Genomic DNA, 24,765 nt, shown 5'->3' with positions numbered 1-24,765 from the left:
CTGCTGGGAGAAGAGGCAGTCAGTACTTAACCCAGAGAAAGAGAGACTGACCAGTAGGAGGTGCTAGGGAATGGTACAGTAGTCAGAGGGTCCAAGAGAGCTGGAGAGGCCTAAGAGTAAGTAGGACATGAGACTCCAGGAGTGATACATAGAGTATAAAAGAGGCTTGGACAATCAAGCACTGTTGGGCTGGAGGCACAGAATTTCTACCAAGGTGTGTTTAGGGGCCCAGACTGTGCTATCCAAAGAGAGAGGAAGGAAAGAATCAAGTCCTCTCTTTCACCTGAGAAAGCTGCTTGCTTGTGTTTGGATTTTGCTTTAAGGGGGCTAAGTCACTCAAAAAGCATCAAAGCAGCATATAAACTGTGGGGAAAGGGAGGATGTGCCCAGAGTTGGACTGAGTAAGTCATTGGTACAGCCTCTACCTGTTGGAAACAGACTCTTGGTTCACAGAAAATATCATGTTTTAAACAGGAAATTTGTTCCCTTGGGTTAGAATTCCATGGCCACAACAGAATTAAGGCGGAATCCTGCATTCTGTCCCTGTGACCCAATTGAAACCAAGTCTTGCACATTTTCCTCTAGGAATGCATTTGCTACACTGATACCTTTGATAGTGCTGATGTATTGGCCTTTTTATTTTTTGAGAGCTACCATTACACTTGTTCTTTGAGCCATGCCAACAAAATGAAAGTGACTTTTGCAGTATCATTTTCAAGTTTAGGCACCTATTTTAGGTTACCCATTTTCACCCTTGGGTACTGAGATGAGACCAAACCTAAAGCCTGCATCTGATCAATTTGCAGAAGTCCTGTTGTCTGTAGTCTTAGACTGTAAGCTCTTTGGGGCAGGGACCATTTCTTGGTTATATGGTTGTACACCACCTAGCACAATCTGGCCCCAGTCTCAGGTGGGGCTTTTACGTGCTGCTGTAATACAAATAATTATTACTACTAACATAGGTTTGTATCTGGCTCTCGCATGCATCTCTACCGAAAGTTCATTTTAGGTGCTTCAGTCCTCTTTTGAGAATCAAGAGTAATTTACGTATTTCAGCCTTCATATATAAGGTGTTCATCACTACAGTGAATTTGAAAATTGGCCTCTTAGTTTAATGAAACATAGCTTCTAGCGTAGAGATACCAACAACATTTAAGGAACTGTGATCTCCTACGGAACTCAGTATTGCCAGTAGAGTTTAGCCACTCTGCCCCATCCCTGCTAGCAACGCTGTGCTTTCAGAATTTGCAAAATGCAATGTCCCTCTGACCTCTCTTTCCTCTGTGTTAGGGTCACTGTGCTCACTCACCATTGACAAGGCCTTGCCTGAAGATGTGGGCCAGTACCAATGCATAGCTGAGAACGCAGCTGGGAGAGCTGAATGTGCTTGCAAAGTGTTGGTGGATGGTAAGTCCTTTCCCTGGTAGGGAAATTCCTTCAGTAAAACTTCCTCCTTCTTTCCGTATGTGCTCTTTCCCAACCTCATCCCTCACTAAATTGCAAAAAATAGCTGCCTGCTTCCTCCCTGCATTCTTTCTGTGAAAATCGTAACTTAATCCCCACAACAGACAGCCCAAGCAGAGAACCAGCAGGGAGCTGAGCACTGGGGATGCTTTGGGGTCTAATCCCTCTTTGCTCCTGCTGCCCACTGGGTTTCTAAAATGGTTTTAGAGCAGTTAGTATAGAGTGTTGCTGGGCCTATGAGGATTTGCCTCTCTAAGCTCTCTGCATTCTGTCAGTCCATTTATAGGCGATCTGAGTTTCTTTGGTTAAAAGCCTCTTTTATGCCCTTCCATCCTGAGCTGTGCAGAGAGCAGCTCAGGCGCAGCCCCCCTTCTTCTCATTGGTTAAGGAAGGCCTGTCATCCTTGGTAGTGTCCCCGTTAATCAGAGCAGTTAACGGTATGAGCTTTATCGAGTGCCGCTGCTTCTGAACAGCAGAGAGCTTTCCTTCCTTGTTTGTCCCGCTTGTCTTTGGAACTTGGCATTCCCCAGCAACTGTGAGCAGTAAATCCTGTGTAAACAATGTGCAAACCAACAGTTTTCCCCAGCTTTGCAGGAAGACCAAAAACAAATTTATGACGAATGAGGGGAATATCTTCCCCTCCCCCTCAGTTCTTAAATAAGATGAATATTTTATTATTACTTTTGTTTTTAATTTCAGATCCCTCACCTACAAAGACCCCAAAGTCTGCTGAGAAGAAGACCAAAAAGTCAAAGAGCTCGCTTCCCCCTGTACTCGCAACAGAGAGTAAGTGGTGTAGTGATTTAACAACTTCCTTTTCATTGGAATCATGAGTGCTTGAGCTTCAGTGGTACTTCCTGTGTATAGGCACAGTAATGAAGGCAGACAGCTTGTGTTGTTTCTTTAACCCTTCCATGCAGGTCATGCGAATCGAGAGTTTGTGCCTTAGGGAGAATGGAAGGGAGAGGCAACACTTTTTGACACATCCCACTCAGTTTTCAGTTCCCATCATGATGCAGTAAACTTACCACACAGATTCCTTTCTGATTGCTTTCTAAAAGGAACTTGGAAATTCTCAAGTGGTTTACTGTCACTGCAGATTCAAGACACAGTATATTTCTTGTATGGAGAAGAGAGGGTACTGCAGGTGGCCCTGTAACCTGAATAAAATGTCATCTGTACCATAGTCTGCTCTATTTTTCTCCACTTGAATGAATTGGATTATGGGGTTTGTGCACTTTTTGTTTCAAGCTAATAAGGTTCGGTTTGTTGGAGTGTTAATTGAAATGACTGTTGTCACTAGCCATAACCTGGAAAAATTCCTAGTGTATGTCATAGAATCATAGAATCATAGAATATCAGGGTTGGAAGGGACCTCAGGAGGTCATCTAGTCCAACCCCCTGCTCAAAGCAGGACCAATCCCCAATTAAATCATCCCAGCCAGGGCTTTGTCAAGCCTGACCTTAAAAACCGCTAAGGAAGGAGATTCTACCACCTCCCTAGGTAACGCATTCCAGTGTTTCACCACCCTCCTAGTGAAAAAGTTTTTCCTAATATCCAACCTAAACCTCCCCCACTGCAACTTGAGACCATTACTCCTTGTCCTGTCCTCTTCTACCACTGAGAATAGTCTAGAACCATCCTCTCTGGAACCACCTCTCAGGTAGTTGAAAGCAGCTATCAAATCCCCCCTCGTTCTTCTCTTCTGCAGACTAAACAATACGAGTTCCCTCAGCCTCTCCTCATAAGTCATGTGTTCCAGACCCCTAATCATTTTTGTTGCCCTTCGCTGGACTCTTTCCAATTTATCCACATCCTTCTTGTAGTGTGGGGCCCAAAACTCATATCCAGCTTCTCGTCCACTGTCACCCCTAGGTCCTTTTCCGCAGAACTGCTGCCTAGCCATTCAGTCCCTAGTCTGTAGCTGTGCATTGGGTTCTTCCGTCCTAAGTGCAGGACCCTGCACTTATCCTTATTGAACCTCATCAGATTTCTTTTGGCCTAGTCCTCCAATTTGTCTAGGTCCCTCTGTATCCTATCCCTGCCCTCCAGCGTATCTACCACTCCTCCCAGTTTAGTATCATCCGCAAATTTGCTGAGAGTGCAATCCACACCATCCTCCAGATCATTTATGAAGATATTGAACAAAACCGGCCCCAGGACCGACCCCTGGGGCACTCCACTTGACACCGGCTGCCAACTAGACATGGAGCCATTGATCACTACGCGTTGAGCCCGACAATCTAGCCAGCTTTCTACCCACCTTATAGTGCACTCATCCAGTAAGATGTCATTAAGATGCACTACATTTCTTTGCAGTAACAACACACTTGCATCTCTGCATATATCAGCAAGGTTAAGGAGAAAAGTGATTTTTTAAGTAAACATTAAAGCTAGTGTGGTAATATACAGTATTTTATTCCAAGTGGCACTGCAGCATTTAAAAGGAAGAGCAGCAGAACATATGATTTCCTAACATAGAGATGTCTCCCTGAAATGAACCTAAATCATTTAATACTCTAGCTCTTAAAGAAGCTGTAGAGAGAAGATTCTCTTTAAATGGAAAAATTGTGTCCTCTTCTTTAAGATGTTTCCTTGTGTAACGTGTTTCTAATGGAGCCACAAAATAATATAATCATCTGTTTAAAAAAATAGTCTGCTTTTCTGGTAAACGGACTATTTACAGCTTACTGTCGACTTGCCCAATACAATTTGATTCTGCACTGTAAGTATAGTAATGAATAGCACCTTTTGGATTGTTGATGCATAACAAGGCTGTTTTAGAGTAGCAGCCGAGTTAGTCTGTATCCGCAAAAAGAAAAGGAGTCCTCCTTTTCTTTTAACAAGGCTGTGTTTACCATGTAACCTCAAAATGTGTTGTCATGATACACACTGTGCATGAATCCTAAAAATGTACTGTAAATGCTGCTCCCTGCCTACAAATACACGTGTTCCTCTTTGAAGGTGACTTGCACATTATGCTGTATCGACTCAAACACAACAGCTTGAGAATCTTTCCCTTAGTATTCAATCCTGATCTGGGTGGAAGTTCACATCGCTCCATTGCCTTCTGTGGAGCTACACTGATTTACACCAGCTGAGTATCTGACCTTAAAGGGAATAATAAGTGTGAAGAGGGACAATCAGCTTATACTTTACCTTCAGTAGAAAAGAAATTTACAAGGAATTGGAGGGTCAGATCCCTTTGGCAGCTTTGAACATCTCAGCCTTAAGTCTCTCAAGGGGTGTGTACTCATCTTCCTGACATTCCTGTTTATGTTCCTCTGTGGTGACGTACTTAATATACAAAACCAATTCGGTCGTGTTTACCATCTCAGACATAAGCTGAAATCCCGCTCAGATAATATACTAGTAAGAATCATTTCCATCTGAAAGACAATGGACTTAATGATGGGTGTGGGTGTGGGTGTGTACCTTGTTAAAGGATCACTATTACAACTGTGAGTGTCCCTCAAGAATGCCAATAAAGTAAGAGGTCCCAGTCTAAATACAGGTTAAGTTGTGCTCTGATCTCTTCCGGGCCGTGTCACCTCCTCAGTCCTAGACTATCTGTACCCCGCCTGCAGCTGTATTTTTGGATTAACTCTGTATTGTTTTCATTGTTTGATGGTGGGTTTATTTGCAAGTTTATTGAAAACTAATTTTAAAAAAAAACACCTTCATTTCAAAGGGAAATGTACTAGTTGGTCCAATTTTATGTGAATGTCTATATCTGAACATAACGAATGTCCCACTAGCTTTGATAAGTGAATCCCTAGCTCAATGACTATTAATTGTCATTCATACTGGCAGGGAATAGTCATTCATGAAGGCAATGACATTTGATCAGGGAAAGAGAGTGAGCATGACATTGTACCCTAGTAGTTAGGATACTCGCCTAGGGACACCCAAGTTCACATCCCTGTTCCAATGGCTAATTATTTATAAAAAGTGGAAGAACTTCAACAGGAGAGATTGAGACAGACCCATACCAAAATATCTGATAGCCCAGTGATAGGATGCTCTCCTGCAGTGTGGGAGATCCAACTTCAAATTCCTTGGGGACATCAGGCAGAGTGAAGAATTGAACCTGGGTCTCTTGTGTTCTAGGAGAGCACCCTAACCACTGGGCTGAAGAGTGTATGGGAGGTTCTTCTGCTTCTCCTAACATAGCAGCAGTTGTGGAATGAAAAATACAGTGGTCCAAGATCTAGGACTTGCCTCAGTCCTGCCCAGTATTTCAGAAAAAAACCCTGTAGACAAAGCAATCAATGACATTTTTAATATTGATGATATGCTGTTCCCCCAGAATGCTACCATTGGCCAATGTCAACAGCCACCCTCAACTTCATCATTTGATTTAAAAAGAGAGTGTAATGGGTTCCCTTTGCGCCTGAATCAAGAGCCATTTTCTCATTTGGTTTGATTCTTCACTGCCTCCAGCCTTGGTTTGTCACTTGCACCTGAACAAAATGCTAACCTGTAAAATACTACCAGATCAGAATAGTGATGTATTTACATTCACTTCACACACATGTCAATAAGCACACAAGGCCCTGGAGAATAGGAAGTTTGCAGAGTTTATGTACAGTTCCTTGCACTGCTGGAGCAGTCACATTGTCAGTGGATAATGCGTGGGCCACCAATTGAGAAGCCACCAAAAAAGATATGGACAACTAATTCCCATTAAAATTAATGGGAATTGGGCATCCAGATCTCCAGTGTGGCTTTGAAAATCTTGGTCTACATCTCCAGTGTTTTATGAACTTTAACTAATCCTCATCCGCCCTATCAAGATGAATGTTGTCCTCTGTTATGGAGTGGGAAACTGAGGCAGATAAGTTTGACTATCATTTTCAAAGCTGACTAGTGATTTTTTGGTACTCAACTCAAATTGTCCTTAAAGGGATGGATTTTCAGAGGTTGAGTAGCCAGTATTTTCTAAAATTGAGGCCCCTTTAAAGTGTCCTACGTAGGGGTATCCAAAATAATTAGTTTCTTTACCAAAATAATCAACCAAAAATAAGTGCGTGATAACAGCTGGAAGCTGTTGCAGAGGGTTTCTGATTGAACCAGGGCTTAACAGTGCAACAACACAAATCCATTGTGTTGAGTGGGAACAAACTGAATGCAGGTCACAACGAGTAATGCAGTGATCCAGGCACTGATTCACTCTGAAATGGTCTTCTAGAATTCAACGCCTTCGAAACTGAGATGTAAGAGAAGAATGACACACTTGTGAGTGTCTTGAAATAAATGCCTGCTATATTCTGTAGACATATTTCAGTACACTGCTTTAATCTAAATATTAAGGAATGGTGCCTAACTCTTGTCAGCAGATGGAGTAAATGCCATTAGGTTGTATTGGATTCTCCCATCTCAACTGCACGTATTACAACTCCCACTTACACAATACATGTTGAAGGGATGTTTTAACACAGAGATTAATCAGATCAGGTGCAACTTCTCCCTCCGCTCAGTGAAAAATGCATTGTACTGTGTCAGAGAAAATATCTTGTGTATTGATTTTATTTATTTATTTGGAAAGGAACAGGCCCAGGAACAGGAACTACAGCATTTAAAAGTATTAGGTATCCTGCTGAAATAAATCTTTATACCTGCTACTACATGAAATCTGTTTGATTTCAGGTCAAACAAATGTTATGCTTTCTTTTGCTGACAGTTGTTAATAAAATGTCATCACGACACTATCCAGAACAAATCCTCTGGAAGGCTCTGGCCTTATCTTACCAGATCTGATTTCTCAGCATCACTGTTGCATGGATGGAATGCTGAGCAGAGGCATGACTGGAAGACTATGTCATAAATATAAATGTGTCAGGGGTTCTTTATCATGTTACATATTTATCTCCAGAGCAGAGAGGATTCAGAGCATTTTAATTGCTGTAGAAAAATCAGCAGTCAATGACCAAGTGATTAGCACATAGTTCTGTTAGTCGCTCTTCAATAAAAAAACCTTGTCTGAGAATCCAAGTCTGTAGGAGCCATTTTAGGTAAACGTCACATTAAAGAGCCAGACTTGACGTGTCTGGTTTGGGAGGTATATAATCAAATCATAAAACACTTCAGTTTACACACTGTTATCTATTCCTTGTCAAGATGGAATGACAACTTTTGTGAGTTATTACTGTAGTGTAAGTACAAACCATGGCCACTAATGCATATTTCTCCTTTATGAAATGAAGTGCTTCCACATCCATTTGCTGTGTCACTCTTTCAAGCTCTTTTACTTCTACATAAAAGTTGCCCAGTTACAGTCAATGATTCTTTCTTCTTCTTGTGAGGATGAAGAAACTAACTGCATCTGGGAAATCAGATACCCCTAGGTTAGGACAAAATTATGCAGGAAAAATATCAAACCCAGTATTTTGCTGTTCCAAAAGGCAGTGATTTCCTCCTAGCAGCAGTGGGAGATCTGTGTGTTTAGGGAATGCAAAATGTGTTAGCAGAGAACTGTGCATCAGAAATGGATGCAGAATTTTTACCCTAAAGAGCAAATCCCATGCCCTGTTCAAGTAACTGGCCCCAGGCACTGTGCAGATACAGCAAGGGATGGAGAAGAGGACGATTCTGTTGCAATGAGGATTGTTGTCACTCCCCAAGGGAGTGGGGAACATTTTAAGGCTCCAATCAAGCAACTCCAAGCTGCTTCCCTTGCTCCACCCCCTTTCCCAGGATGTTCGTGCCCCACCCATTGCATGCTGCCATGTAGCCATGCTGCCATGTGTTTCCAAAAGCAGGGCTGTGTTCTGGGCAGTAACTGCAAAGCATTCAGCACCGTATCTTGTACGTTGGAATAACCAGTTCATTGGTCAGAAAGCCTCTTTCCCCATAGATAGCGGGACTGGATTTGTTCCCAAGTGCAGCTGAAATCTGTTTCCTTAATATACACAATGAAGAGGACTCTTGAGCTGTAGCATTCGGATCTGGACCTGAGCTTCCCCAAAGCTCGGGGCATTTGGAGCAGAAGTTTCAATTGGGCACACCTGGGTTTTGTGAAAATGAGAATTAGTCGAATGTAAACTAGCTGAAATAAAAGTGCATAAGAGACTCAGCTTGTTGAATTTTTAATTGGTGCCTTCATTTACAATAGAGAATCCAGTTCATGTATATATAAAGCCATAGAGAAATAGTCACCTATTGTGTAAATTATTCCTCCTTGGTGCCTAGTTCACCACCATCTAACTTATGCCAGGTATGCTACTTGAATTCCTGCCAGGTTACTTTACAGTTTATGCCATAGTGACATTTTCTAACTGAGTGAACATTGGCAAAGAACAGTATTTTCCATGGGCTTTGCTTACAGTTCATCCTACATAACTGCATGTTGCCAGAAGAGGAGTGACTTCTATTAATTGTCTTAAATGGAGAGAAATGAGAAATATGTTTTTTGCAACATAGGACTGAACCAGAGAGATGCCACACACTGTAAATTTCCACTGAAATAATCTAGTAAGCATTTGAGAACTCTAGTATGTAACAGAAACATAAGACAGACTAGGTTTTCAAAAACAGGAGCATAAAGCTGGGCTCCTAAATCCATTCTTAGACTCCTTAAGTGCTGAATACCCAGCCACTCTCACTGAAGTCCCTCAGAGCAGCTGAATGCTCTGCATTTTTGAAAATCAAGCCCATATACTTAGGAGTCTAAATATCCACTCAAGAATTTGGCTTTAGGCACCTAATTCTGCAGCTTGGCCATGGCATCTTAGCTCCAGATCTTACGTAATTGAAGGCAATGAGGGTTGTAAGTGCTCACAACCTCATGGTATGTGAGGAACATGAAAACTACAAGAGCCCGACTTCTCAACCTTGCTCCCACTCAAATCAGTGGTAAAATTCCCATTGATTTCAGTGGTGTAGGGTCAGATCTGAGGAGCCTATATTTCTATTTCATGCTAGGTTTCTATATACTTACTAGCCTTGGTTTAATGTGTTGTAGGAACAGCCTGTGTCCTATCAAAGCTCTTTTGAACCAGTCTTCTCATCTACCATGGCTGTTAAGAAAATAATGTCTCCTACTATATTTAATCTTCTGAATAAAGGAGGCTTGGAGTGTGTCAGTGTGTCTTCTCTCTTCCCTGGGAAAGTCTATGTGAATTTCCCCAGATTTCTTAAGGGAGGCTGGTGAAAAAAATAATGATGGATCTGTCTTTAAATGATTTAGAAGCTAAATATGGGATTTTCCATTGAACCAGCTGGTCATTTTTAATGAGAAAATAAAAGCTATTCTAGACTCTGCAGAATGAAAAATATGTTACCCACAAATCTCTGGCCTGGATGGCAAATGAGTTATTCTGTCTAGCTTCTGTTTGTCACCAAATTTAACTCTTTGATTACTAAGTTAATAAGTATTTGTCTCCAAAGGTTGTGAGAAAATCGCTGCTTGAGAAATTGTGAACCTGGAACTGTTTAGTTTTCAACCCTTCACTACTGTTTCCGGACTATTGGGCAGGTTCTCTTGTCGCTGCTGTACTTTCCTTTCCAGCTATTTATGTATGTTCTTATATCTATGTGTCATGGATCAGCAATAAATTACAGTACCAGAGGACACCACATTATAGTCTAATCTTATACTCCACGTTCTTCAGTGGTGACTGGGTGTTATAAGCATCTATCTGTCACCAGACCACAGAGGATATGAATCTCTTACAGCCCAACCTAGAGAGGCTTGGGTCTTTAGCTTAAACTATTAGCTGCTTATATTGTTAGGTCAGGAGGTTCCTGGTGTGTCAGCCAAGATGATGGTCATAATGCTTGCTTTTTGAGTTCTGTCTCTTATTTGATATCTCTGTATATTTTTGTATTTTAAAATGTGATGTTCTTGCATGTTTGATGTAGGAGATAGAGAAGGTTGTTCAACCTTTTGTATTTTAAGAGATAAAAGTGTTGTAATGTTTCCATTTGAATGTATTTGTTGCTGATTGGTGAAAAGGTAGAAGGCCAGCTATTAGATACCAGGTGTTCCATGCCACTTTCTCTAGTTGATTATACCAGTTTTCATCCCCATAACTTTGCTTAATTTGGTAGGGAGTGTCTCTGTCAATGCTTTCATTTCTTGTGCTTTGTCTTCTGTTCTTTACTGTTATGCATAATTGCTAATGTATAATAGGGACCATAGATGGCATTTTTAATATGAAAGGTCAGTGGAATTACACCAGGAAAAATCTGGCCCAAGGAAGGAACAATGATCTTTTGGCTAGTCATGGGACTGGGACTTAGAAGATGTATATTCAGTTCCCAGGATTGTCTGTTCTTGAAGACAGGGACTGTTTCCTACTATATGTTGTATAGTGCCTAGCACAATTGGGTCTGGTCTCAAGGCTGCTATGGGCAATTCCAGTGTCCTACTGAGTAACATTTTTTTCACTTGTTAATGCAGTTTCTTTAGCATCTATCAGTGCTAAATGCAATTTATGTGTCCATTGTAGATTGAAACTGTAGCATAGCAGATTCCCAAGGTATCTCAAAGGGGAATATGAGACTGACCAAAAGAGCCTTTTACTCCTAATGGCTAGAGAAGTTTCCTACCCAGGTTACCTTTTGCTCATTTCCTTTATTTCAGGGAGAACACGATCCCCAGATATTAATCCCTGTGCTGGCCAAGGGGAGGTGAAGACTTACGTATTTAGGGCTACCCTGTGCTGCTCCAAGAGGAGCCCTGGGGAAGGCATTGTGCCTTTAAGGAATCATAAAGGGGGGAGGTGCAAGGATCCATGCTCACATCTCACCACACCTGTTTGCTCATGGTGTGGAGAGTCTCAAGCCTGTAGCCCCTGGTCCTTCCTCACCCTGAGCCACGACTGGATTACGTCCTGCGCAGCTGTGCGAGGAGATGTGCCTTACACTGCCTTACTCTGCTGTTTGGATGCATACGATCACAATACAAACACATGGCAAGGGTACTAACTGTACTCTTCCAGCATGTGCTGAAGTCCATCCCTATTTAGGGCAGCTCTTAAGCACGTGCTTAACTTTAGGCATGTGCTTAAGGCCCATTAAATCAGTGGGAGTTAAGCACGCCCTGGAAGTGCTGTCCTAAATAAGGATGTTTTCTTGAATTGGGGTCAAAGTGAAGGACAGGCTTCACCTGGACAACCAAGTGTCCATGCTGTAGTTACATTCGCTTTTCCTTTGATATTTTATGAGGGCTCAGGCTGTACAGAGAGCAGTTTCCGGGAGAGGGGACTCTGACTATTTTTAGTAGAATTCCAAAAAAGGGAAACAACAAAGAAAGAAAGGCTTCTGAGCATCTCTGCTCCCATGAATTTAACATTGCGGCCGGGGAAACAGACCAACCAAATGTTCCACAGATATCATCCCACAGAGGAATCTTTCCCTTTCAATGTATATCCTCCGGCTGGCTCAAACAAACTCCCTAACAGGCAAATCTGTCTATAAAGTTATGTAAATACCAGCCTGGTGCTGTTTACATTATGTCATTTCTGGGAGGCTGATTCATTTAGGGAGAGAATATTGTGTCCTTTTGTCTCCTGTAAGCTGGTGTTCAGCTTCAGCCCCTTTCAATGCAAATGTAAATATCAGAAGAGAGACATGTTGTCTTTTCTAAACAGCTGACGCATCCTTGAACCAAATAACTACCATTTTCCAAGAATCTCAAATATTTTAATGAAAACAATCATTTTGACCTTGTCAACTTGGTTAATGTTATTAGCTTTCTTTTTTGGAACTGTCTCCAGCAGCTAATGAGAGAAATTTGGTTATGCCCTTTGCAGGAGACATACAGTGGGAGCTGGAGTTTTCAGGGTGAGGTCCAAGAACAATGAAGTAAATTCTGTTAGTGAGAACAGATATAAGCTCTGTAATATATGCATACACTCCTCCCAAATTGCCCCAGCTTTTTCTTCCTGCCCAGGGCTATTTGTGGCTGTAAAATAAGATCAGGATCATCAGTCATACCTTCTCGCTACCCCTACCCAGTCTGCGTTCTTTTGATGAAGTGCAGTGGCAGTCTGCACATCTACTGTTAAGTACAAGTAATGCTCAGGATTTTTTCAGCATCTCTGTGTTATACTAAAAGCAGCAATCCCAGCTGAGTGAAGTGATAGGTTTATGTTCTCTGCTCAGCTGGTACGGAAATCCTCACTGATGCGAGAGTCTTTTAAACTGCCTGAGCCTGGCCCTTAATTCTCACAGGGTTAAGCACTGTGTATTAGTTTCACTTGCAGTGTAAATTTCACAGGTGGTGGTTCATTGTACATCTTCACATATATATACACGCTGGGCATTTCCATTGATGAAGTAACTATCACTGGGTTAATTTGTGAATGAATGAATAATGTGGAATGATGTGGCTCTCTTGTTTTATGAACTGAGTGGCTGGTAGGTAGTAGGCAGAGGGAAGTGATAGATGTGTATAAATATGTATATACATACACTCGTGTGTGTGTGTTTATTGTATATATCTCCTTGAAAGTACATGAATGTGGAAAGCTAGAGATTGAAACGTAGGTAACCAGGAAAAAAATCTGGTGAGATGTACTCAGACTGAATCTTACAAAAACAAGAGAATTCGGAGATACAAATGACTCCACTCATTGCCTTGCCTGTTAGCTGGGATATAGCAGCATGTATATAGTTTATGTTGTGACTATTTGAATGTATCAGACAGAGTTTAGCATAGATCATGTTAGATCAGAACCTCGTGCCTTTCCTATTACTTGTCCTGCACTGGAGTTTCTAAAAGTTGGCCATTGAACCTTCAACCCAGGAAAGTATTTGGCAAATTGTGCTCATTCATGTTCACCGATGTCCCTTAATGTCATTCATGTGAGACTTACTACAATAAGTAGTCACTTTCACAGCTTTAAGTAGCACTTAAAGCCTTTATTGTTCTTGGAGGACAGTCAATATTAATTTCACTCTCAATTTAGAATACTCTTAGGGGACAGGGAGAATCTGATGTGCAGTGCAGAAAAAGAATAATACATACCTAGTATAAGCCAATATAGTTTAATAAATGTACATGGCACTATACAGTAATGGAGTTGAGCTAAACAAATAACAAAGGACACAATCCACTCCTCTAGAAGTCATTTGTAAAACTTGCATTAACTTCAGTGAGGGCAGAATCAAACACCACTTTGGGGTTTACAATACAAATAGAAGGCAAGATTCCACAACCATTAATGACTAGCATCTACTCACATAAGTATGTGCAATTGATAGTGGGACTGCTCACGGGAACAGAGGCTATTCAACATGGGTAAGCATTGCAGAATCAGGCCAATGGCAAACATAGTTGAACAGTTACACATAGAATCTCACTCTTTTTGTTTTACTCATACAGATTTGGGGAAAGGTGTGGGTTGGAGGGTATTTACCTGATGTAGGTAAATGACCATCCTTAGAGCACTGATGCTGTACAAGACCCAGAGGTAACTAGGCTGATGACCCAAAAAGTGATAGTCCTCTTTAAGGAGTTGTATTTCTAAAAGTATATGTCTACAGTTAACGAGACAAGGGAGTGAGGTAATATCTTTTATGGGACCAAGTTCTGTTGGTGAGAGAGACAGGTGACCTGAAGACGAGCTCTGTGTAAGATATTACCTCACCCCCTCAGCCTTGTCTCTCTAATGTCCTGGGACCGACACAGCTACAACAATACTGTACATGTCTACAGTTAAACAGGAGTGGGTCCTTGTGGAGTACGTAGTGAAATGGGTGAATATGAAATGCTCTGGTGATTCAGTTATGTTAGGGTAAGCACCCCAAAGGTAGATACCAAAGTGAACCAATAACCAGCTAAATAAGTCTCTAAGGAACAGGGTTTCTTATGGGATATACAATACTTCCTGTTTTGTGACTCAGCTGTGAGTATTATGAGAATAGACTTTCTGTGTATCACAGTACTTCTGGTCCCAACCAAAACCAATACATGGAGTGCATGTGAAAATTAAACATAATATTTTTGAGGGGGAAGTTAAACTTTTTTATAAACGAAAAGTGATATTGACCAGTTTCATTGTCCAAAATTTGCAAAATATTCAAAAAAATAAAGAGAAAAAGCATTGATGCTGAAAACTAAATTATAAAATTCTTTCTACTGAAACAATCTAAAGTGATAAGTGAGAACTTCCATCTCTGCTAATACTAGGGATTGAACTGGGGAACACCATAGCTAGAAGCTGAGTTTCCACCATTTGAGTAAAAAACCAAGACCTGTGTAACGGTGTTCCCCCCATAAAGCTTTATGGAAATATACTTATGAATGTATATATGACTAACTAGAATGTGTTTTATGCTACATATGCCATATAACACATCTCTGTAAAGGTTGTAATCTACTGAATCTATTAATCCTATTTTTATCATTTTTGTATTTGAAGTTATGAATATTGGCAGCATACTTGTTTGATTCTGAGTAGGTTTTAGTGAAGCAGTTGGTCAGCTTCCTGAGAAAAGACTATTCTCAGTAAGTGCCCAGTCAAGAAGCCCTTAAGCCAACAATGAACTTGGAGATGCCAATCCACATCTAGGCTTTCCCAGGAATGTGGCTTGGCTGGTAAGGAACTCAGTCATGCATGGACATGTGACTTGCCCAGGTGACTCCAAAACTCCATTTTGTAGCTGGACTTTGCATAGGAGAGAGGAGGGGGTCTCCACCCACAAGAGGAAGTCTATTTAAACTCCTGGGAGACCCCTCCATTTTGTCTTCAGCTGGCTAAAGAGAGAGCCTCTCCACCCACAAAGATACCTGAAAGAAACTGAAACAAAGGACAGTATCGACAGGGGGTGTGAGTGATTGCTGGACCCAGACTAGAAGGAGACTAGTCTGTAAAAGAAAGCTTACTGGAACTGGTGAGGTTTTTATCTGTATTCAGTTTTATTATTGTATTAGACTTAGATTTGCTTTTGTTATTTTATTTTGCTTGGTAATTCACTTCGTTCTGTCTGTTACTACTTGGAACCTCTTAAATCCGACTTTCTGTATTTAATAAAATCACTTTTTACTTATTAATTAACCCAGAGTATGTATTAATACCTGGGGGTGGGGGGGCAAACAGCTGTGCATACCTCTCTATCAGTGTTAGAGAGCGAACAATTTATGAGTTTACCTTATAAAAGATATATACAGCGTAAAACGGATTTATTTAGAGTTTGGACCCATTGGGAATTGGGCATCTGAGTGTTAAAGACAGGCACACTTCTGTAAGCTGCTCTCAGTTAAGCTTGCAGTTTGTGGGATGTGATTCAGACCTGGGTCTGGGTTTGCAGCAGGCTAGTGGGTCTGGCTCAAACCAGGCAGGGCACTGAAGTCCTAAGCTGACAGGGTAGGAAAGCAGGAGCAGAAATAGTCTTGGCACATCAGGTGGCAACTCCCAGGGGGTTTCTGTGATCCAGCCCATCACAGCCCTGTATTTAGCAGCTGTAGCAGACTCATATCCTGCATGGACCAGGTATAGAATGGATATGTAACACAGAGTGAGCAGTGAGTTACATCAGTAACATGAGCAAATGCTGTAAAAACTGTATTTTGTTTGCTATATACATTACTGTTTTCAGAGCTCAGAACAATAAAACGACTGCAGTTCTAATTAAATGTTCCACAGCTTCAAGAAAAAGGCTTTTTATAAAGACTGAGGGCAATACTTGCAGGTACAGAATGTTCAGTATCTGTTTAAAGGGGAGATTTAAATGAGAGAGAGAGAATGTGTTTTTACAATTTGATCTCCCATCACATTTTTCAAAAATAATGAACCAAAGGTTTCAAACATAGGTTCGGCTGCTGTATGTGTATTTAAGCTCCTAAACAGATGTAGTCTAATATTTGAAAATGTGGAGAAACCCCAGTTTCTACTGAAATCAATGAGAGCTGCAGCCCCTGTCTAGCATACACATGGATTTAGGAACCTAAATGTAGGCAGCTAGGTTTAAAATGCCAGTCCATATTTTTAACAATGGTGAGATTCCCGGCATCTTGGAAAATGGCAAAAGCTGTCTCCATTCACAAAAGCAATGAAAAATACTTGTGTTCCGTTCCTGTATATGCCATTTCTATATCAGCACGTGAGGAGCAAATAAGAAATAGAAAATCAATTACCTAGTTTTAGTTAGGGTTTTCTCTAAACTATTCAGCAATTTGCATATTGAAAATATGTGGTGATATCCAGCATGTGGTGGATCTCAGCCATTTGTCTGGGCCAAAACCAAATATGGTGGGTACTCAACGCAGATGAGCACAAATCTCATAGGAACAGGGATGCCAAACTGCCTTAGGCACCTTTGAAAATCCCAGTCATAAATGTGTGTATTCTAAGGATCAGGTCAGACTCCTTGAAAGTGCTTTCGAGAAGCAATACAAGTGTAACGTAGATTTTTGTGCTGGAGTGAGCTCAACAACAATACTGCCAGGAATGTGACTATTTGTATAATTAAATTTGTACCTCCCAAAACTCACCTGCTAATGAACTATTTAATTTTTTTATTATTTTTTACTAGGTGAAGCAACAGTGAAAAAGAAACCAGCTCCAAAGACCCCCCCAAAGGCAGGTAAACGGCTGCATTTTGTTGCATTGTAAGCATAGGCAGTAATGCAATAGGATTTCCAAGAAAAGGTCACTCCTACCATGAAACAATTGTTTGCCTGCTTCATGTTTTCTTCTGATTAAATGGTAGGTTTGATGTTCTAGGGGGAGAATTTCAAAAGCACCATGTTCCCCATCTCTAGTAGCTCCACCTAAACTTAAGGTTGCTCATCAGTTTCTGTTAAAGGACCCTGTGTTCAGATGTTTATAACTTGGGCAAACGTTAACCGTTGAAGCTGATGTTTGCCATGGTCCAGTCTGAATTTTCATCCAAAACAGGTCAGCCAGGGGCTGCTGGGCACCAGAACTCAGAGCAGGAAGTCCATCTCTCCTGTGCCCTGAGCGCAGTGCTGACTGGTGCCCAGGCAGTGAGGAGGCAAAAGAGGAAGCAATTGAATTCAGAAGTCAAGAAGTGAGGCATGGGGGTGGAGGATGGGAGCCAGAGGATAGAAGCTGAGGAGAAAAGATTGGCAGGAGATGGGAGTACAGTGCCAGAAAGGTCCGTAACCACTAAAGCCCCTTCCCCTCCAAAATCTGGAATTGAACCAAGGAGTCCCAAATTTCTACATTCCTCTGCTGTCAGAAAATAACTGTGACACCCATTGGCAAAGTGTGTGTCTTATCTCCTTCTAGTGGCTGATCTACAAGAGGATAACAATGTGCTATTGCTGCCAGTTACTCCTTTAGCTCACAGACTTTAAGGCCAGAAGGGACCATTGTGATCATCTAATCTGACCTTTTGCGCATTGCAACCAACAGAACCTCGCCCACCCACTCCTACAATAGACCCATAACCTCTGGCTGAGTTACTGAAGTCCTCAACTTACGATGTAAAGACTTCAAGTTACAGAGAATCCACCATTTCCTGTAGTTCAAACCAGCAAGTGACCTGTGCCCCATGCTGCAGAGGAAAGCAAAAAAACCCCCAGGGTCTCTGCCAATCTGACCTGGGTCGGGGGGGGAGGGAATTCCTTCCTGACCCCAAATATGTACTCACTCAACTGTTCAGGAAAATAGAAAATATAATTCTCTAAAGAGATGGGTTTTTTTCTCAGTTCTTCCCCCTCAGATCATTCAGTTCCCAGAAGACAGAAAAGTCCGTGCTGGTGAATCAGTGGAACTGTTTTGCAAAGTAGTAGGAACGCCACCTTTAACTTGCACCTGGATGAAATTCCGAAAGCAGGTAAATTGTCTTTGATGTGTTTTAACAATGAATGATGATTAATTTGAGAAATGCCTGAAATGTTGTCTAACTAAAAGGATACATCATCTGAAAGGAGTTTGCTGTGTGAAACATTTCTCTCCTACCCTTGATACAAGAAATCCCCCTTCCTTCATTGGTGCTTCAGGTTTTCAGCTTCTCAGATGGAACCAAATGCCATTGAAAAATACTCTTGAGTAAAGAGCATCTTACAACAAAAATATCTCCACACTAAAGATGTTTGTTGTGGATATGAATGTTCCCACAATCTATTGTTGTACAGTTTCTTCCCCTTTAATTAATTAAACCTCACTGGGACTTAAGCACATACTTAAGCACTGTTCCTGAAGAGGGAAAATTTCCTGAATAAGGGCTTTAGTGAACAAGTTCAGACACTTTAAACTCAGCAGCTCAGTATGATCTCCAGCTAGCAGAAGCTGGAGTATCTTATTGGCATGGAGCAAAGATAAATATCTGCTGGAGCGGCTACTATTTATTTGATTATGAAGTTGCTCAGCGCTCTACAGTACACAGATAAAAACAGTCCCTGCCACAAGGAAGCTTAGAATATAGACCTGAGTTTGTCAAGATGATTGTTGAACATTTCATCAGGGGAATTCGGGGCTCTATATTAATGGCACAGTCTATTGCAAGTTCTATTTAAACATTTTAAGCCAGTTGCCTTTTATTCTGAAGTACCCTCTTCTGATTTTATGGAAAGGGTGTCTGGTAGCATCCAAATAATTTTCTCTCTACCATTCATTATTTTATATGCCTCTGTGTTATCTCCTCTGAGGCTTTTCTTTTCCAAATTAAACATTTCTAAACTTCTTTTAATTTCTGCAACCTTAAGACTGATTTAGGAACAAGTAGACCATTTTTATCAATATTATTTTTATTGCAGTAGCCTCAAAGAGATTCAGTGTCCTCAAAGAATCCTGCGCTACATCTTCAAAAGACAAGCCTAGGAGCTAGCTTTCCCAGACACTAAAAATCAGGGCCTGAACAGAGACGCTGGATTTATGGCTTCTTAAAACAATCTAAAACTCACTGAATCCTCCCCCAGCCTATTTTTTCTCCTTTCCTCCTTAGGACTGCAGAGATGTTAACTGACCACTTCACCTTGGATAGTTCCTTGAAATATGCATTAATTACTTACGCTAAGCAATCTGTTCCACCTTTTATTTAGCTGTGACACTGAGTACATTTCCCAGACCTGAAGAAGAGCTCTGTGGAAGCTCGAAAGCTTGTCTCTCTCAAACAGAAGTTGGTTCAAAAAGAGATATTACCTCATCCACCTTGTCCCTCTAATTCTCCTTTATCTCAGCAATGATTGGCCTGCGGTCCTTTTCCAGCTGAGTGACCCTGGCATGTAGCACAGTGACTAGAACTGGTGGGGAAAAATTGTCCGTATGACCGTTTTGTTGGTAGCATATTGTGTTCTCATAGGGACTGAAGCACTCGAATAAAATTTGAGAATCATGCTACCTACCTACAGTCCCACTGGAACCTCAGCAAATTACAGTTCAGTGTCTTGTGTGTGCATAGCTGAACTGCAGTGAATGGAGCCTCTGGGGTGGGATTTTCAGGAGTGCACAGCACTGGCTACCTCTGCTTCCACTGACTTCATCGGGAGTAGCTGTAATACCAAGCTATGCCTATGCTACAAGCGCTATAGCTCTTGTATAGCACGGGATGCATCCGATGAAGTGAGCCGTAGCTCACGAAAGCTCATGCTCAAATAAATCGGTTAGTCTCTAAGGTGCCACACGTACTCCTCTTCTTTTTGCGAATACAGACTAACACGGCTGCTACTCTGAAACATAGCAGCACAGCGACAGCTATGCCAGAAGGGTTCTTTCCATCATTGTAGTCAATCGACCTCTCTAAGAGGCGGTAACGAGCTTGATGGAAGAAAAACACCTTGAATGGAATTTAAACTGTGTTACTACTTACTCCCAAAATACTTACTTCTATTGCTAGTATTGCAGAAGCAGTTATCAGGTTAACTTCCATGGGCTGATGCCAAAGCGTGCTTTATATCTAAACTATGGGGAGAGACCTGCTCTGGCCCTCATGATTTCTTGTTCTGTAAACATGTCTGACAAGAGAAGCTAAACTAAATAGCCCTCATTTTTAATGAAACACAGAGAATAAATTGAAAAATCTCTTATCTGGCAGGAAACGGTGGGAGGAGGAAGGGCACTGACATTATGCTGTCTGCATCGCAATAAGAACACAGTGTACTACTTTTACAGTTACAATGTAGCATCAGGTTTTTTTAATTCTCTTTAATGTCTCAAGTTAATACAAATCAAAGCTGAAATCTTTTTGACATTTATGCTGAGGTTCTTTTCTTGGTTGAGTTGAGTTATATTTACAAGTACGGCACTTAACATGTTTGTGGAGTTCAGCTGTGATTTTGACTTTTGGTTTTCTCTGAAACCATCTTAAAATCTCTATCTACTCCAATTGAATTAGAATGATTTATTTATTCTATTCAGTTTGGGAACTTTAAGAATTCAAAGGTGAATGTATCAGAAGAATCAAAATGGAAGCTGCAAGGGCAACAAATACTTTCTATGGCATTTTTCTGTTCTTTTAATTTTAGAGCGTTCTAGGAAAGTCAGACTGCCCTACTAAAGCCAGGCCTGTGCTTTGTAAACTTTCCTACGCAGTTCTGCCAGCACCATTCGACTCCAACCAACAACACCATCCGCTGTTCCAGTCTAGGAAACTATTATAATAATTTGTGTGGCAACTCTGATGTGGACACATGGAGACTAGAATCAGATACTGTCATGGATGATCTGGGTCAGAATTTGAAGCTCAGCCTCGAGAAGTGAATGGCAAATGAACCAGTGTTCTTGGGGCCAAATCTTGGTTTTAGTGAAGTCAGTGGTAAAACTCCTACTGATGTCAATTTAACTAGAATGTGGTCTTTTGCCAGTTAGACACAACTTTTCAACTACATTCCCTGATCCTGCAAATGGATTTTAGCTGGTGGACCCTAACACCCAAGCAATCTCACTAATTCAAAGGGACTATCTGTAGTATAAGGAGGATTGGGCCAAATCCTCCTTATACTATATTATATTGGAGGATTGGGCCAAAAGAAATCTGATGAGGTTCAATAAGGATAAGTTCAGGGTCCTGCACTTAGGACGGAAGAACCCAATGCACAGCTACAGACTAGGAACCGAATGGCTAAGCAGCAGTTCTGCAGAAAAGGACCTAGGGGTGACAGTGGACGAGAAGCTGGATATGAGTCAGCAGTGTGCCCTTGTTGCCAAGAAGGCCAATGGCATTTTGGGATGTATAAGTAGGGGCATAGCGAGCAGATCGAGGGACGTGATCGTCCCCCTCTATTCGACATTGGTGAGGCCTCATCTGGAGTACTGTGTCCAGTTTTGGGCCCCACACTACAAGAAGGATGTGGATAAAATGGCAAGAGTCCAGCGAAGGGCAACAAAAATGATTAGGGGTCTGGAAGACATGACCTATGAGGAGAGGCTGAGGGAACTGGGATTGTTTAGTCTGCAGAAGAGAAGAATGAGGGGGGATTTGATAGCTGCTTTCAACTACCTGAGAGGTGGTTCCAGAGAGGATGGTTCTAGACTATTCTCAGTGGTAGAAGAGGACAGGACAAGGAGTAATGGTCTCAAGTTGCAGTGGGGGAGGTTTAGGTTGGATATTAGGAAAAACTTTTTCACTAGGAGAGTGGTGAAACACTGGAATGCGTTACCTAGGGAGGTGGTAGAATCTCCTTCCTGAGAAGTTTTTAAGGTCAGGCTTGACAAAGCCCTGGCTGGGATGATTTAATTGGGGATTGGTCCTGCTTTGAGCAGGGGGTTGGACTAGATGACCTCCTGAGGTCCCTTCCAATCCTGATATTCTATGATTCTATAAGGATCTGTCCTCATGGAATACTTTGCAAGATTAGGACCACTGAACTACTGGCCTGCATCTCTTGACTTTTTTGGTCAGTTTCACTCTTTGCCAGCTATTCTTACTCACTGCAGTAATGGAATTATCTACATTGCTCTCCTAATGCTGTAGTTGTGGGCTCCTACCTGACTGAGAGGTTGGGAGCGTCTCTTTTGAAAGCTCTTTAACAATTCTTCTGTTTAATTTGGCAGATTCAAGAAAATGAACACATCAAAATCGAGAATGCTGAAAACAGTAGTAAGCTAACTATATCCTCAACGAAGCAGGAACATTGTGGATGTTACACTTTAGTGGTAGAAAACAAATTGGGCAGCAGACAAGCACAAGTCAACCTCACAGTTGTCGGTAAGTGCAGAAAAAATATTGAATTATATTATAAAACACCTACACGGTGCTCTGCATGCTGTACAAAAAATCAGATAAAAACAGCACAGTACGTTAAAGAGAATGCAAAAGCAAACAGGTCCAAATTAAATTGCTAGGCCAGATCCTAAACTGGTAAAATTCAGCATATTCTAATTTACACCAACTGGTGATCTGCCTGTTATTTTGATGACACATGATATTTCAATTTAATTTGAAGACTGTTGTAATGAGAGATGGGGGAGTGCAAAATAATCCTTCTTATATTTGTTCTTGTTTATGTGTAGACAGAAGTCAGTCCTCCCTCTCCCATTAACCCTTTCCAGATGCTCACTAGGCTGTTAGTTTTAGAAAGGCCAGTTTTTGAAGGGTTGAGGCGGTTTGTATTTTATTGAAGATTACAACTTGGAAACTGTCCTGGTGTATAGTTACTTTATATTGCTATTGATTTATAAAGACAGTCTTTTTAAATGCATACATGTTTATACATGGGCTGCACAAGTTTTCTGTAAAGGTGTATGAAAAGTTGAGAGAGAATCATATGTATGATGCTTTAAAAGCTTGTTTCTGCTCTGAATAGTGACTCTGTCAAATGGCATTGTGTGGCTTCAGACTTATTACCTCTCAAGGGCTCCAGAGCAAATTTGGTTAGTTTATAGTAAAAGAAAACGTTTCTTCAAACTGCCAGTCTGGTTCTTTCCACTTTGTGCAATATCACTTGTAAGGAAGCTTCTGCTGCCCAAATTCTACCCTCAGTTACCCATTGTCTGTAATGTGATTACTCAGGTGTGTCTGAGGCCAGAATTGTCCATGCAGTTGGAATTTACTCAGCCTGTCTGTTGATGACATTGACTAGGATTCTATTCTGGTTATTCTCCCATAACTGTAGTCCTAAAAGGAGTAACAAGTAGTAGGCAACTAATATTGTCTCTAAAGAAATGCAGGTATGAGGCCAGGGATGAAATCCTGGCTCCACTGAAGTGAATGACAAAATATCCATTGATTTTCAGTGGAGCCAGGATTTCATCCCAGGGATCTAGTGAGTAAGATGTAATTTTAGTTAGTAGAATCATACCTTATGTTCAAGTATAGTATCCTGTGAAGAGTGAACACTCTGCAGTTTTATGCTGCTGTATGTATTGTGTATACAGGCCTCTTGACCATTTAAGTACATGGTTATTTCTGTTGTCTAAACCAGATTGCTGATTACATTTAAAAGACAATTGGACAGACAAGTGCAATTATTAAATAACATCGAGCGATGTGTCATATTCATTTTCCTGTTACTCTGTGAACTTCATGTAGTTATTATGTAAGTAGCAATTTTATATTCTGAGGAATATGTTGGTTTGAAAATCAGTAGTCACCGAAAATGTTGAACTCTAAAACCTTATTAAGCTACATACCAGCCTCTTCCTTCATGATACCATTGGCAGGAAATGTGCTGTGGGGTTAGTGGGGCTCCCAGAGATGCTTCGGGAGAGCTGGGTGAAGAATTCCTACAATGTGCTTGAGTTTGCCATGCTTTCTGGCTGATGACACCCAGATAAAATTACTATTGCAAATTCTCCAACTGCTTCAACTAGACTTCTAGCTGAATTAAGAACTGTAGTGGACATGATGGATGTCAGAAATGTGTTGCCATCAGGATTGCTACTGGCTTGAAGAAAATGGCTTGCCAGCTGAAGTTTTGGGGGGCCAGATTCCTGCCAGTCCTGCATGGGTATCCACACTGTAGGCAGGGATGGGCACAAGGAGTTTCTTCTGCTTGGGCTCAAGGGGAAGAATCCCATTGTTGAGTGTAGTTGCTGCCCCTTGCTAGCACTTTTATGGGCACCTGGTATCTAGAACAGAGTGGAGTGACCCTGACTTCTCTCCCTGTCTATCCTACACCAGGCAACATGGCAAGACACTGCAGTCTCTCCAGGCATACAAACTGAAACAGTGGCTCCAGCTGTGCACACTCTGGGAGAACCCTGGAGGAATTCTAGCTGAGTCAGCCAGAATTATTCCTTGGGGCTCCCGTCCCAGAACATCCATTTTCTGCACCGTCTCCAGTGTGCAGGGCAGAATCTTTCCCTCCCTTAATGAGGATTTATAAAGTGGCTATAAATCTGGCTAGTGCCAGATATCAGTTTTGTTTGTCTTAGCTATTTATAATGAGGCTCTATGATCTTTGTGTGAGCTGCTTCCCTATCGGATTACAGATTAAAAATCAC

General features: G+C 41.4%; 1 protein-coding gene across 7 annotated transcripts in view; it reads left to right on the top strand.

Annotated features, from left to right (window-relative positions):
- MYLK (myosin light chain kinase) overlaps window positions 1-24,765 on the top strand; it is a 324,299-nt gene that overhangs the window by 242,477 nt on the left and 57,057 nt on the right. For all 7 annotated transcript variants that reach the window (XM_073305128.1, XM_073305127.1, XM_073305130.1 and 4 more), the window contains 5 exons: window positions 1,291-1,407; window positions 2,164-2,250; window positions 16,949-16,999; window positions 18,090-18,217; window positions 22,375-22,528. In XM_073305128.1, the coding sequence (XP_073161229.1) occupies window positions 1,291-1,407; window positions 2,164-2,250; window positions 16,949-16,999; window positions 18,090-18,217; window positions 22,375-22,528 (537 nt within the window). The remainder of the gene's footprint in view (window positions 1-1,290; window positions 1,408-2,163; window positions 2,251-16,948; window positions 17,000-18,089; window positions 18,218-22,374; window positions 22,529-24,765) is intronic.

Source organism: Lepidochelys kempii, chromosome 11 (genome assembly GCF_965140265.1).
Source record: "Lepidochelys kempii isolate rLepKem1 chromosome 11, rLepKem1.hap2, whole genome shotgun sequence".
Classification (NCBI taxonomy): domain Eukaryota; kingdom Metazoa; phylum Chordata; order Testudines; family Cheloniidae; genus Lepidochelys; species Lepidochelys kempii.
This window is presented reverse-complemented; position numbering and strand designations above follow the sequence as displayed.